The following is a 14,073-nucleotide window of genomic DNA, read 5'->3' on the forward strand; positions in this document are numbered from 1 at the left end:
GCAGAAGAATTGATCTTTTGCTATTGCCTTTGTTCCTCAGAATTCTGTCACCCAGAGGAGGTGGCTCCCCTCCCGGCCACCTGGCCGTCGGTCTCACCACATCTCTTTGAGCTGCATTTGGAGATGCTTCTCAAGGTTGACCTCGACCGTCTTGCTCTTTTCTGCTTGGATCACGTTTTAAATCACTGTACTCACATCTCAGTTTCTCTGCCTTCCTTCCTTCCTTCCTTCCTTCCTTTCTTTCTTTCTTTCTTTTTAGCTTATCCTATTACCTTATTTTTGCTCAGCTTTTCTTTTATGGCTTCATTTAATAGTGTGTTTTCTCAAATCTCATTAAGAATGCCAGAGAGGTTTCCTACAATGTGCTTTATTTACTTCCTTTAAAAAATAATTTTCAGGGGCACTTGGGTGGCTCAGTCGGTTGGGCATCCAACTTTGGCTCAGGTCATGATCTCACGGCTCGTGGGTTCGAGCCCCGCATCGGGCTCTGGGCCGACAGCTCAGAACCTGGAGCCTGCTTTGGATTCTATGTCTCCCTCTCTCTCTGCTCCTCCCCTGCTTGCTCTCTCTCTCTCTCGCTCTCTCCCAAAAATATATAAACATTAAAAAAAGTTTAAAAAATAATTTTCCAAGTTATTACCTTCCAGGTAGTCTTTCCCTTTCCTTTTTCTTCTGTTTGTACAGAGGCTCCACACAGAGTCTCCTCCTCCCTCGCCTTCGGCGAGGAAAAGACCCAGAGGCTTCGTTTCTGACCGGCGGGTTGATGTCAGTGTCTTCAAGTCCATTCCCAGAACGGAGTTAGCGTTTGTGTACTGCGAGTTTGTCCGGTAAGATCTTTCCTTTCCTTGGCTCAGAGACTGAATAAACGGGGTGGAGCTCGGACACAGTTGCATTCCTCCCTGGGCACCAGGATCGGGGCTCTTCCTGTGGCCATCACCCCGCCAAGCCTAGCCCACCCTTCCCCAGTGTTGTTCTGGGTATGGAGACGGCTCCCCTGGCAGGCTTGCCCTATTCCCTGCTTCCTGCCCAAGTATTCGCTGCGAGATGCAGTTTCCAAGTGTTCGCAGAGGGAGAGATTCAAATGGGGAGGAGGTGGAAAAGCGATAAATGGCAGCACCCTGGCCAATGTAAGCGTCCCGCCCTGGTGGTAGGCCAGCGGCTCTGCCTTCTGGCAGGTGCACACTTCGGGTTTCTCAGTGCGAGCAGGAGGTGGGGGCAGAAGGGAAGGTCTGTCAGCCTTGCGCCCAGGGGGATCCGGGACGCGTGGGCCACTGACATTTCTTCATCCGGTCTCATCTGTTTCTGAGCTTGTAGAAATTCCTCCAGATCCTACGAATAGGCTGGACATGTGTTCTAGCTGTGGGAATTTTAAATCTTGCCGTTTGCATCATCTTTGGTCATTTAGTGAGAAGCAGAAGAGGGTGTTAGCGGATGCCATTTTAAGCTCAAGTCTGTAATTAAATTCTTGACTTTGATGGTAGGAAAAACCCACTGAAGAATTTCTCTCCTACTATTAACAGGCAGTGATACGATATGCAAGGATGCAAAGCAGATGGGTTCAGGATGAAGGCAGATGTGGCCTGAATCCCACTTTCCTTGTTTACCAGTTGCTGGATCTTGGCACATTGCTGGTTGATTGCACTTCCCTTTGTACCTTCATAATCAAGCCAGAGAAGCAGGAGTTCAAGTCCTCTCTGTCCTGAGTCCACCTGTGCAGTGCCCAAGCCCTCAGACGAACCCAGTGCAGTCAACTACAAGTACTTTGGAAACCATAATTACTCCACGTGCATTTTCAAGTGGTAATCACTCAAAAGAACTACATGTATAACTCTTCTAAAGACTGTTTCAAACTAAAATAAGTTTGCTTTTAATTAGGTCTCTAATTGAACCAATTAGAGATCAATGCAAGGGGAAAAGTTCAACAGGAGACTGGTTGGATTAAGGAAATGCCCATACTTTGCATTTAACAACGCTAGGCTCTAGTTTTTATTAGCTCATTGAGTAGATTTCCATATGTTCAAAAATCTGCCAAACGGGCTAAAAGCCAGAATAATTAAAGCAAATTATTTATTCCCAGTTCCATCCATTTAAGCTTTTTCAGAAGTTATTACAGAAGTGAATACTGAAATCAGAAACGAGAGTTCACAGCTGTAACATTTACAGCAAAGTTCATCTCTACAATGGCCTTGATTTAAAAGATCCAAGGTGCTTCCATCACTCAGAATCCATGAGGAAAGTTTCGAAGTCCGGATCCAAGTCAGAAACAAGGGCACTTACAAAGTCGTCAATAGAAGGACATTTCTGAAGCATACCTGCAAACAAAGAAAAGATCAGCCAGCACACCCACCTGCAGACAGTAAAGAGGAACAAAGACACACTACACTAGGGGAACATTCTGGCTTTTTGAAATGAGAGCTTGGCTCTATGACCTATGTGAACATTACAAAAAGTCATAAGTAAAAAAAAAATTCATGGTCAGTATGTGGGTCCTGAAGCTATTTATGATTTTAATATATTTTTACTATCTAATCAGCAGTTAGAATAGAGATTTAGGACCAAATAGGTTTCCCCAGAGTTTAAAAAAAAATTTTTTTTAACATTATTTATTTTTGAGAGACAGAGAGTGGCAGAGCATGAGCAGGGGAGGGGGAGAGAGAGACACACACACACAGAATCCGAAGGAGGCTCCAGGCTCTGAGCTGTTTGTTAGCACAGAGCCTGAAGCGGGGCCCAAACTCATGAACCGCGAGACCATGATCTGAGCCGAAGTCGGACACTCAACCGACTGAGCCACCCAGGCGCCCCTCCCAAGAGTTTTTATATTGCAGATATTACTATATACTTAGAGTGATGTTAGAAGACTGAATTGTTAGTTATCTTTGAGTGCATTGGTTCAGAACTTAATACGTTTATTTGCTTATCAAGTTTTACTGTCAGGTTCTATACACTTTAAAATCAATCAAGTGTAATTCTTTTGTAGAAATCTCATATCAGAGTCAAGTTATTGGCTTCCCTCCAGATTTTCCTATTTTGGAGAACTCCTAGATTTGCAACTTTCTAATTGTATAATGAGGAATCACTTAAAATATCTGGTACTCAGATTTCGTCATTTAACATTTGAGGTGGCTATAAAGATAAAACAAGAAGATGTAATAGAAAACAAGGAGGCATCGTGTCTAGCATGTCTTAACAATTCGGTAAAAAGCTAAATTTATCGCCACTCTTCACTCTCAAAGAAGCCAAGATTCAAGCAATCAACGTTGTTGTTTTGACCAGTATTCTTGGCAGATAATTCTTGGCTAACTCAAGGGTTGAGCAGGGCTCTATACACTGGCCTTTAATTTGGGGGTGGATCCCATAAAACTCATTCCAACACAGAGACATTAAAAGATCGACAGAGTCCTCTATTATCATCTCAGTCTTTAATGCAATTCAATTAAGATGTCTTGAGTATTTACTGTGTGTAAAGGATGAGGCCAGGTCACGAGCATTCAAAGACAAGCAGGCTAAGTCACAATATGACTAAGTGTGAAAGCTAAAATTATGAAGGGTGTAGAAGAAAATACCTTTGTGACTTTGAGGTAGGCAAAGGTTTCTTAGACAAGAAAGTAACAATAACCATAGAAGAAAAAAAATGATATGCTAGATCTCATCAAAAACAACCACAACAACAAACTTCTATTTTTTAAAAGAAACCATTAAGGAAATGAATAGGTAAATGACAGAATAGGGGAAAACACTCAACATAATATATATCTCATAATGGACTGGTATCCAGAATATATAAAGGACTCCTTCAACTTATAGAAAGTATTTTTAAAAGGCACCTGGGTGGCTCAGTCAGTTGTGTGTCTTTTGATTTCGGCTTAGGTCATGATCTCCTGGTTCGTGATATGGAGCCCCATGTCAGGCTCATGGTGACAGCAGGGAGCCTGCTTAGGGCTCTCTCTCTCCACTCTCTCTACCTCTCCCCTGACTCGTGGGCACTCTCTTTCTCAAAGAAATAAATAAACATTTAGGGGCGGCTGGGCGGCTCAGTCGGTTAAAATTCCTCCAGATTCTCCTATTTTGGAGAACTCCTAAATAGAGCTTTGCCTCAGGCCATGATCTTGCAATTCGTGGGTTTGAGCCCCACATCAGACTCTCTGCTGTCAGTGCAAAGCCCACTTCGAATCCTCTGTCTCCCCCTTTCTTTGTCCCTCCCCCCCCCCCATGCGCACATGCGCTCTCTCACAAATAAAAAATAAACATTAAATAAACAAACACTCTTTAAAAAAAGGCATTTAAAAAATTTTAAAAGGGACAACAGGTTTGAGTAGACCTTTCACAAAAGAAGACAAGCAAATAAACACAACAGGCACTGAGAAGACATGTCATCATTGTCATCTGGGGAGAGAAAACTAAAGAACACAACCACCAGAATGGCTAAAATTCCAAAGACCAAACGTAGGCAAGGCTGTGGGCCAGCCTGCATTGTCACATATCAGTGATGGAGGGGTGAAGTGGTACAACCACTTTAGAAAAAGATCTGGAAGTTTCTTCTAAGATTCGCACACACGTACCCCACGACCCAGCCATTGCCTCCCAGGTATTTACCCGGGGGAAATGAAGGCATGTCAACAAAAAAGGATTTTACAACCCCCAACTGGAAACGACACAAGTTTCCATCGACAGGACATGGATAAACAAACACGGTATATTTGGAAAGTGGAATACCACTCAGTAACAAGAACAACAACCCACTGATGAGTGAAACAACAACATGGCTGAATGTCAAAAGCCTTCCACGAAGGAGTGCATCCTGTTGGATTTTATTCACAGGAAGTTCAAAGGTGGGCCAAAGGAGTCTCTGGTGAAAAAACATCAGAAGAGCTGTTGCTTATGGGCGTGGAGAGGACAACTGACTGAGAAGGGACACAAGCCAGCTCTCTGGTGTGATGGTAATGTTCTATAGATGGCCAGTGATCATCATTATTAAGCGTATGTATGCCTCAGAATTCATTAAACGGTACATTAAAGATGTATGCATTTCACTGTCTATAAATATTACCTAAAAAAGAGAAATAGGCATATAATAGTGTCTAGGGCAAAATGTACTGCTGTCTGATACTTGCTTTGAAAAATTATATATATTATATACACATGATGGCTTGAGGGGTGGATAGAGGAATGGATGGTTGGATGTGTGACAAAGACAATAAAATGTTCATTGTAGAATCTAAGTGGCAAGTACGTGAGTGTTTACTGTTCTTTTCATTCAACTTTTCTGAATGAAAATTTTCAACACAAAACGTTTGGGAAAAAGTCAACTGTGGATGTTAACAGCATACAAAGTGCAGTTGGTGGGAGAAGAGGGGGAGGAAGATGAATTCTGATGGAGAGACTCAGATGGCTTTGTGGAGGGATGGGATCTGAGTGGAAACTTGAAGGACAGGGAAGGGTCAGGGTCAAATTAGACCCTTCTAGGTGGAGAGGACGATGTAGGAAGGCACGAAGGTGGGAAAAGGAAAAGAATGTATACTGACCACTAAGTGGTCTGCTGGGGTCTTGGAGGAAGGGTGGAGGCTCCGGGAGACATGTTTTATGAAGACTCTAGGGCTTGGAACGACAGTGACCAGGATGAGAAGGTAACTGGGCCAGAGCGTGAGAGGAAAGCCAACAGCTTGTCACATTTAGGTGCCGGGTTGGGGGGCGGGGGAGCCATCAGGCCTCAGTCGGCCGTGAGAACAGAGAGTTCGGGGGCGGGTCCAGGACGGGACACATGGCCATGGTCATTCCCATCAGGGGGAGCGGCCACGTGGGAAACTGCCCAAGGACTGGCTTGCGTGGCGGACATAAAAACAGTCGTGCCAAACACATACTCGTAAGCCACGGACTAGACCTGCAGTAGTTAAGAAAATAAGAATGTTGTAATGTTTTCAACTGCAGATCAAAATACTCTCATCCTCATCCCAGTTCAATTCTACTATCTTCACCCAGGAAATATCTGAGAAACAAGGAGAAGCTACTGAGGGGGAAGTTCATTGCTTTGTCTTTATTTACAAAACAAAATTCAAAACATAGTTTTCCTTTCACAGTCAAATAATCTCTACGGGTGAAAGAAGGCCTTTCCTCTGACCCAGCCGTGTCACTAAGGATGGAAATGGTTGAGTCTTCGATGGTTGCTAAAGTAGCCCATTTCACATTAGATCTTTAGATGTAGGTTATTGCTTAAGTAGAAGCAATCTGATTAATAAATCAGGTTTCGGGCACTTTCTACGCGCCAAGTTTCTTAATGCAGAGAACAGCTGTAGGGAAAACATCTAAACGTGGCTCTCGATCAAATGTGTTAACCTATTACACCCTTTTCTTCCCTTTAGTATGTGAAACATTCTATAATTAAATGACTGGTCATTTATAATTAAATGCCTGGGCCTGTCAGAAGGTAAAACCCAGTTATTCAGAGCCAACCTATTCAGTTAAGCATAGCCTCCTGTCCCTTTGAAGTGGTTCATTTTAACTCGACCAACTGCCAATATAAATATGACCTTGCTCTGTCCTTCGCGGGACATGGACCTAGCTAGCACATGTCCTTCTCCAGTCTCCCATCCTCCACCGTGCCTGCGTCTCAGGGAATGGCAATTATAGCGACAGCAAAACAAAAACATACACGCTCATGGCATTTTTAAATAAAATCTGGTCAGAAGTGGTTTGGTCGTTTTTGTATGTCATGTGACTGCTAAAGACGAAGGTCCCCAGAAGAGGAAATCAGGACTCACTGGGATAAAGAATAGTCCTGAGGCAAGAATTCTCTTGGCATATCGTGATGGTATCCTTGCTTTAATTAGATTTAAATGTTTGGCAAGTGTCGACATGAACTAGCTTCTACACAGAGAATTAAAAGAAAAATGCAACGTTTGCAGGCAGTTCCTTAAATAAGACAAATTGAAATTAGCTTTCATATGTGTGTATGGTCCAAAAAGTTCCAGGAACTCTTTGGTTTTTTAAAAAGCTGACAAAGACGTCCTCCTTGTCTTCAAGTCGTAATCTTAAAGGGTGATGATTAGACCCGCGGTCTCTTGGGAGCCCCGGGGAGCCAGGATGGAGCTGTTCAGTCCCTGAGTGGAATTTCCAAACGTGTTTCACTGTGGAAGTTACCTAAACTGGGGGCAGTGGGGGGGGGGGGGGGGGGGGGGGGGGGAGGGACAGACGGATTTTGCCAAAAGAAGACTGAAACCTCACAACTAAAAAGAGGGAAGTGTTGACAGCCATGTGAGAAAGACAAAGTTGCATTAGGACAGACTCCGCACATATCAGTTCATAAAAAGGAAAAGAGGGAGTTGACTTTCATCTGTCCTAGAGGAAGAGACAATACATAATGAGTAGCTGAGGAATGATGATTTAATTTATTTTTCTCCTCATTTTACCTGAGGGGCAAATGGGCTAATAAAAGTCGGTGCAAGCCAGGACATTTTCGTCTCGACCGCTCCGCTCCAACTAGCATGTTTCATAACCTTGCAATTATTCTGGGCCCGACTAAAATAAATTATGATATCAAAAGGATTCCAAGACTGACTCTTGAGGCAGTGGGGGTTTCCAAATTGTACTCTGTGCTATTCTTCCCAGTGCCTGTTGGCACAGAGCTGGAAATAAGCGAGGGTGAGGACAGCAGGCATGAGGACCTGACCCCACACACGGCTGGTCGAGAAGGGGTTCATCAGAAAACAAAGTGCTAACAGCAGGTATCTGCCGATCATTTACTATGAGCCAGGCACCTCGCTAAGAGTATCAACTCATCTGAACCTTAAAGCACATCTGTGAGGAACCTACCTTGCTAATGAAGCAGAGCAAAGAGAGATCACACGATTCTTACTTTTTTGTTGTTGTTGAACCCTGGAAGCCTGGTGCCAGAGCCCACGCTCTCGGAGCGCGGGGATATACTGTCTCGTGCCCTGGACTTTTGTAAAACAACACATTCTCAAAAGCTCCACACTTAAATACCGGCATCCCGGATACGACAAAACCCGAATGCGTGGGGACATTCTGGACGGGTGGGGGGAGTCTGATAGCTGCCTGATGCCACCACGGCTATACGGACCCAACCTATTAATTGTCCCCTCGCTGCCTTGAAGACAGAGCCAAAACGTCCATTGTCTTTTGGGCAACTCGGTTTTGGTGCCACAGTTTACCCTTTGCAAACAGTCACAGCTACTTAACTATCCGTGGCGGTGGAGTGCAGAGGACCCTGGGAGCAGGCTCTACTGAAAAGGCCGTACGGGGAACGTGGCTTTGCCCGGCCGTGACCGGGACCCGAAGCTCGGCCGTGCTTGGCCGCTGCTGCTGCAGTTCGAGGCACGACACTGGCAGAAGGAAGTGCCTAGGAGTTCTGCGCTTAAGGACGTCTTCTGGGTGGCCTCCAAGTGTCTGTGGTAACTCCTTGCAAACAGAAGCCCTTACATGTTTAAGGGGCTCCCAGCTCTGCATATTTCTACGCTTTTACCGAGAACAAATTCTGTCAGTTCCAAGATGAGTTCAGTGCGTGTACGAAGCTGCCGGTTTACGCCCTGTTAGTTTGTAATGTATAATACATAATCTAACCAGGCCATTATTTAAATATCAACATATTCTTGGCAGGAACTCTTTAACCTCTTGAGTGCCCATCTGGACGTCCAAGTAATACAGTTATTTGAAAAAAAATGACAGGGCAACTGCTCGGCGTGTCGATTTTGCCTCTAAGACAACCTGGCAAAGAGGGAATCTTGTTATGGTCCCCTTTACTAAGTGCCCCGGGAACACGGGAAATTACTGTGTTTCCCGGGAACACGGGAAATTCAAGGGGCACTTGAAACCACTGTATATATACATTGAGCCCCCAACACGGGGCTCGATCCCATGACCCTGGGATCATGCCCTGAGGCAAAATAAAGAGCCAGATGCTTAAATGACTGAGCCATCCAGGCACCCCTAGAATTATTCTGAACCTTGGAAGGGAAGAGTTAACGCCTCCTCTTTGGGTCTATTTCACATCTTGCTTAACACCAACCAAGGGTGCCCAAATAAAGCTGTGGCTGAGTATGACCAAAGTTGAGTGAACGCAAAGCAGGGTGACTGAAGTAACTATAAATAAGATCTTTGTAGGGGCGGTTGGGTGGCTCAGTCAGTTGGGCGTCCGACTTCAGCTCAGGTCATGATCTCGCGGTTCTTGAGTTCGAGCCCCGCGTCGGGCTCTGTGCTGACGGCTCAGAGCGTGGAGCCTGTTTCAGATTCTGTGTCTCCCTCTCTCTCTGCCTCTTCCCCGCTCGTGCTCTGTCTCTCTCAGAAATAAACACTAAAAAAAAAAAAAATCTTTGTGAAGTTTTTTTCTTTCGGTCATTCGCTTATTCACTCTCTCACTGTGTATCTGAGTGCCTAAAGTCAACTGAAGGCAGGCAAAAAGATCACACAGTTACTTATTAGGAAGGTATAGTATATACACTATGTATAAAAATGACTAAGAATCTGTTTTATAGGAATATAAAACGGCGTAGTTCTCAGACAAACATCACGGGTATTACCCGGGAACCTGCTAGAAATACAAATGTTTGGTCTCAACCCCAGACCTACTGAATCGGGAAGCGGGAGGGAGCTTGGCAGGCAGTGATTCCGATGAAGCGTGAGCGCCGCGGCCCAGATGGACATGTGGAAGCTGAGGAAAGTGGAAAATGCGATCGGGTTTCTCTCCGTTGGCAACTCTAACTCGCACAGGACGGGGCAAGGGAGACGTATTCCTGGTCTATTCAGCTAACCTAGAAAACAATATTTGTTTCTCAAGTGAAATAGGAAACGAAAGCAGGATTGGCTTGGGACGCCGTTCAAAGTTATGACTGCCAGGCCTCAAGAGAGAGGACACAGCTGGCTGGACAGGCCCCTGAAAGGATCCAGTGGACCTGGCGTGAAAACAGTCTGAAAATCTGGGGGCGGAGGAGGCGGGAAGGAAGCCGAGGGGAGCCGTGGCGCGGTGGGAGGGGGGTGCGCCGGACTGGCCTGGCTGGGAGGGGTCCCAGACGGGCGGCAAGCTTCGGAGGCGGGAGGCAGGGTTCTTGTTTTAGGAAACGAAGCGGAGTGTACTCTGATCCCTAGCATCAGGGATCATGTCTCCCTGGGAGACAGCGCTTGGCGGTTCTCGGTGACTGACTCTCTGGTGAGGACGGCTCAGAACAAACCTCAGAGGCTCCCTTCGCGTAGCGATTCCGACCGTTCGGAGCTTGAGAACCGCAATCGGTTCTGTCCTTGAGAACTGTCCTCCGCGGACAGGAGCCCAGAGGGCCCAGCAGGGGCGCCTTCTCCAGGGAAAAGACAGGGAGGTCCATACAGGAGTTCGGGGTTGGCCGGAATGTCGCGAATTCTGTGAAAATGGGGTCCTCCTAGGGTGACTCGGGGAGGGGGGGGGGATGGTGGAGGGGAGAGCTGGATGTTGGTGAGGTCGACTCCCCATAGACTTGACAAGCTCCCTCCTTGAAGGGGTTCGGAAAGGACACCCCGGCCTGGATGTTCCACGCCCCACGGCAGGGAGCAGGCGTCCTACTCAAGACGGAAAGTCTGTGCAAACATTTACCAAAAATTAAATGCTCCGAGTACCTGTGTGCTAGAGACACTAGGCACACGGATACGAGTGGGACACGATTGCTGTTCTTGACAAGTTCATTATCTGGGGAGAAAACCACGGAGATACGTAATAGTGAACGTAGAACAAACGTGTATATAAGGTACAGACAGAGTCGGCGCAAAGGCGGGAGTGACTGAGTCACGGGCTCATCGTGGCGAAAGCCCCCTGGGACCATGTCGTTCCTTCTCCCGAGACCCCGGAAACTGCACCTTCTGAGCTCTGCTGTGACTTCCCCCTTTGATTCTGTGGCCACCTGCACAGTATTCCAAAAAAATTCTGCTTTGGTAAGCCAGAGTGGGTTCTAGTTTTTCAAGAAGATTCCTACTTGATAAGAAGATCAGTTCACAAGTTATTAAAAGGAACTTAGGGACGCCTGGGGGACACTGCTATTTTTGTTTGATTAAGGACCAACTCTCCAGACCCAGGGCTTGGACTAGAGGCAGGGTTGTTTGGTTTTTGTTTTTGTTTTTGGTTTTTTTTGCACATTTAAATAAGTCTGTCTTTCCTCAGATTCAGAAAGTCTGAGGGATACACAGCAAGCTTTATGTCGGATTTCCTCTCTCCAAGTTCACTGGGGAGGAAAGGAGAGTCTTCCTGGCCAAGGAGGAGAGACAAGCGTCCCACTGTCTCACAGTCCTGGCCAGGTGTGCTGGGAGGCGTAAAGGGGGTCTAAGAAGCAGGTAGGATTGTCTCAGGAGTGTTTGGGTCCTCCTGAAGCGGGTTCTCTCCCTGTACAATCAAAGGAAAAAATCGCCTTTACGTTTGTGGGTTTCAAAGGTGCAACGAAAGTTCGAGGATTGGCTGGCCAGGAGAGATGAGGCCTGGGTGGTCCATATTCGGGGGCCGCGTGGAGGTAGGCCCGACACTTATCGGACTGGCCACGGGTTCAGAGCCCAAGATAGCCAGGGAAAAAGAACTCCTCAGTTCTTTGAAAATCAAAGCTAAAAGGCAATCATATTCTGACCTTTCAGACACTATTTGGCTTAAATTATATCAGTCAAGTTTACAGTCAAGTTTACAGGTACCATTTATTTAGGGGTCAGGCTGGTGGACCAAGACAGGCCGTAGGCCCCCAAAAGGGAACGTGCTGGGGAACCCCTCCTGGGAACACAGCCCACTCTGTAAAAACCAGCCAGGTAACTGCCATGTGGTCTGATAAACAACCTCGCGGGCAATGTGCAGGTGCAGGTGAGGATTTTAGGCTGAATGGACCATTATCTGGCTTGGCATAGCGTTCCATAACTTAACATTTCAGTGTAATTCTCCTCTTCTGACTATACCAAGGTTCTCCTTTGCAGGGATGCCCAGGGGAGACAGAGAGGAAAGATAAATTCTTCCTTTTCTAAACAAAACTTCCGAAGCCTCTAAACAAGGTACTATATCCTGATGGTTAAAGTAAGGGTTTGGTGAGCGACCACCTGAATTAACCAACTGGGTAAGGGACCTTAGACCAGTCCCTTAACTTTCCATACCTCGTTTCTGCTCAGAGCAATCGGAAGTAAAGGTAAAATGTTAGAGTGGAATATAATGTTTGAAAATCATAAACCTGACAGAATGTCACCTTCTTTGCTAGACTGTTGCAAGAATTAAATAAGATAGCGCGTTTCCGACAGAAAATGCTCCGTAATTGGTAACAATAACAACCAGATCCAAAGGTTTATAAAGACCTACTTCCCAGTTCAGTGAACTGAAGAATGAGGTTGCTTACTTACTTATTTATTTGCACAAGGTGAATTCCAAAACATTGGTCTGTGATTAAGAATTTAGGATAAGCTCATCAAACTCACAGTCCCAAGCGAGTTACCCAACTTGGTCTACTTTTTTCTACTTTTTGCCATATCTGCTTTTTAGGAGATAACTGTTTCTCGGCTAAATGAAGAAAACTAAAAAGAGGGAAACAAAAGATGCAATGAAAACCCTTATTAGGAGCTGTGAGAAAAGGTTTGCCAAGAAGAGATCACCGGTAGGGGTGCCTGGGTGGTTCAGTTGGTTAAGAAGAGATCACCGGGATGATGGGAAAGTTCTGGAAATGGACAGGGGTGATGGTTACAGGATCGGGAATATAGGACATTGTGAACGCCCACTGAAATGCATATTTAAAAATGGCTAAAATGGTAAATTTTATATTGTATATACTTTACCCTAATTTAAAAAACAGTGAGGAAGAGGGCCCAACGTACTAAGATAGAGCCTTTGATTCCCCCAGATGGTCAGGTGGCCCTGCCACCTCGGGGCTCTGCTGGCAAACACAACAATAACCAGGACGTGCCGCCAGGCAGCTGAGCCCTCCAGATCTGAGAACGAGGGAAAAGGCCGGTCTGTGTATTCCCAACACCACCGTCCGTTCTAAAAAACCCATCATAACAGTAAATGGCTGTCTTTCGTGTGTGCTGAAATCATCACATGTACCAAACGCAGCTCCGTCTGATGAAGAATTACAGTACAAAGGCTGGCCTGGCAGTTTGAAAAGCCTGAAGTGAATTTTATGAGATCAGAACTCTAATTCCAGATCTGGCTCTCCCAAGCCTAGGGCAACCGCACTGCTCACCTTGTGCACTTTGAAGTTTTTCTCTGCTACAAGGCTGTGGTTACCCACACCTTTCTCTAAAGGTGGATTCCCATTATCTCCGATCAGTTCCTGGGAACATCAGAACATCAGCCAGAAAGTGAAATTCCTTTCTTCCTTTGAACTGAGAAAACCCGATGCCTCCCCACCCCCCCCCCCACCCCCCCGGCTCGGTTAATATCTGTCTCTGGTCAAACGGGAGGTTCTGTCTACGCGGCTGCTGACTGGACGGGTGCAGAGGGTCTGAGCTTCCTGCTGGACAGACGCCGATCCACCCGGAGCCCCACATACGCGGTGTGTTTACAAACTGGTTTCTTTTCACTTTATCGTCAGATGGAATAATTCCATTTGCAATTACGCTTCTGGGTCACAAAACATTTTGCCTTTTGAAGCTCCACGTCTTCCTTAAACAAACACACCCACATATTAAACGTACACACACCCTCTTCAAAAATCAGTGCGTTTACAAAAGGGAGGTCTTAGCCTTGAGAACGCAGGTGCTCTCTTCTCTTCCAGCTCTTTCTTCCAAAAAGCTCTCAGCTATTTCAGAGGCCACGTTGAGTAAACAGCCAAACAAGCCAGAGATTAGGGATTCTGTTTCCTTGGCTCCCATTCCAGGCTTGCCATTTACCTCTATTACTGCAACTATGTCATAATCCTGGAGCCACTAAATTCTAAGTCTGCTTCCAGGACATGCTTCCCTCCTTTATCCCTGTTACGCTGTGCAAGGAGACAGGGTTGCTGCCAATGAGTGTGTGGTGAAGCGCCAAAACCTGCTGGGCGTTCTCACCCGACAAATCTTATTTGGCTACGCGCAAGCCAGTTGATATCTCACCGACTCTGGTTAGCACACGTCACCTTTCGCCACTGTCCCTGGGGGGGG

The 14,073-nt window shown here is 46.0% G+C and overlaps 1 protein-coding gene across 2 annotated transcripts in view; it reads right to left on the bottom strand.

Moving 5' to 3' along the window:
* Positions 1-237: 237 nt before the first annotated feature.
* Positions 238-14,073, bottom strand: part of MIPEP (mitochondrial intermediate peptidase) — a 164,957-nt gene continuing 151,121 nt past the window's right edge. For both annotated transcript variants that reach the window (XM_049646712.1, XM_049646711.1), the window contains one exon: positions 238-2,312. In XM_049646712.1, coding sequence (XP_049502669.1) covers positions 2,274-2,312 — 39 coding nt within the window. In that variant the 3' untranslated portion in view covers positions 238-2,273. The remainder of the gene's footprint in view (positions 2,313-14,073) is intronic.

The sequence above is a fragment of the Panthera uncia genome, assembly GCF_023721935.1.
Source record: "Panthera uncia isolate 11264 chromosome A1 unlocalized genomic scaffold, Puncia_PCG_1.0 HiC_scaffold_16, whole genome shotgun sequence".
NCBI classification, from domain to species: Eukaryota; Metazoa; Chordata; class Mammalia; order Carnivora; family Felidae; genus Panthera; species Panthera uncia.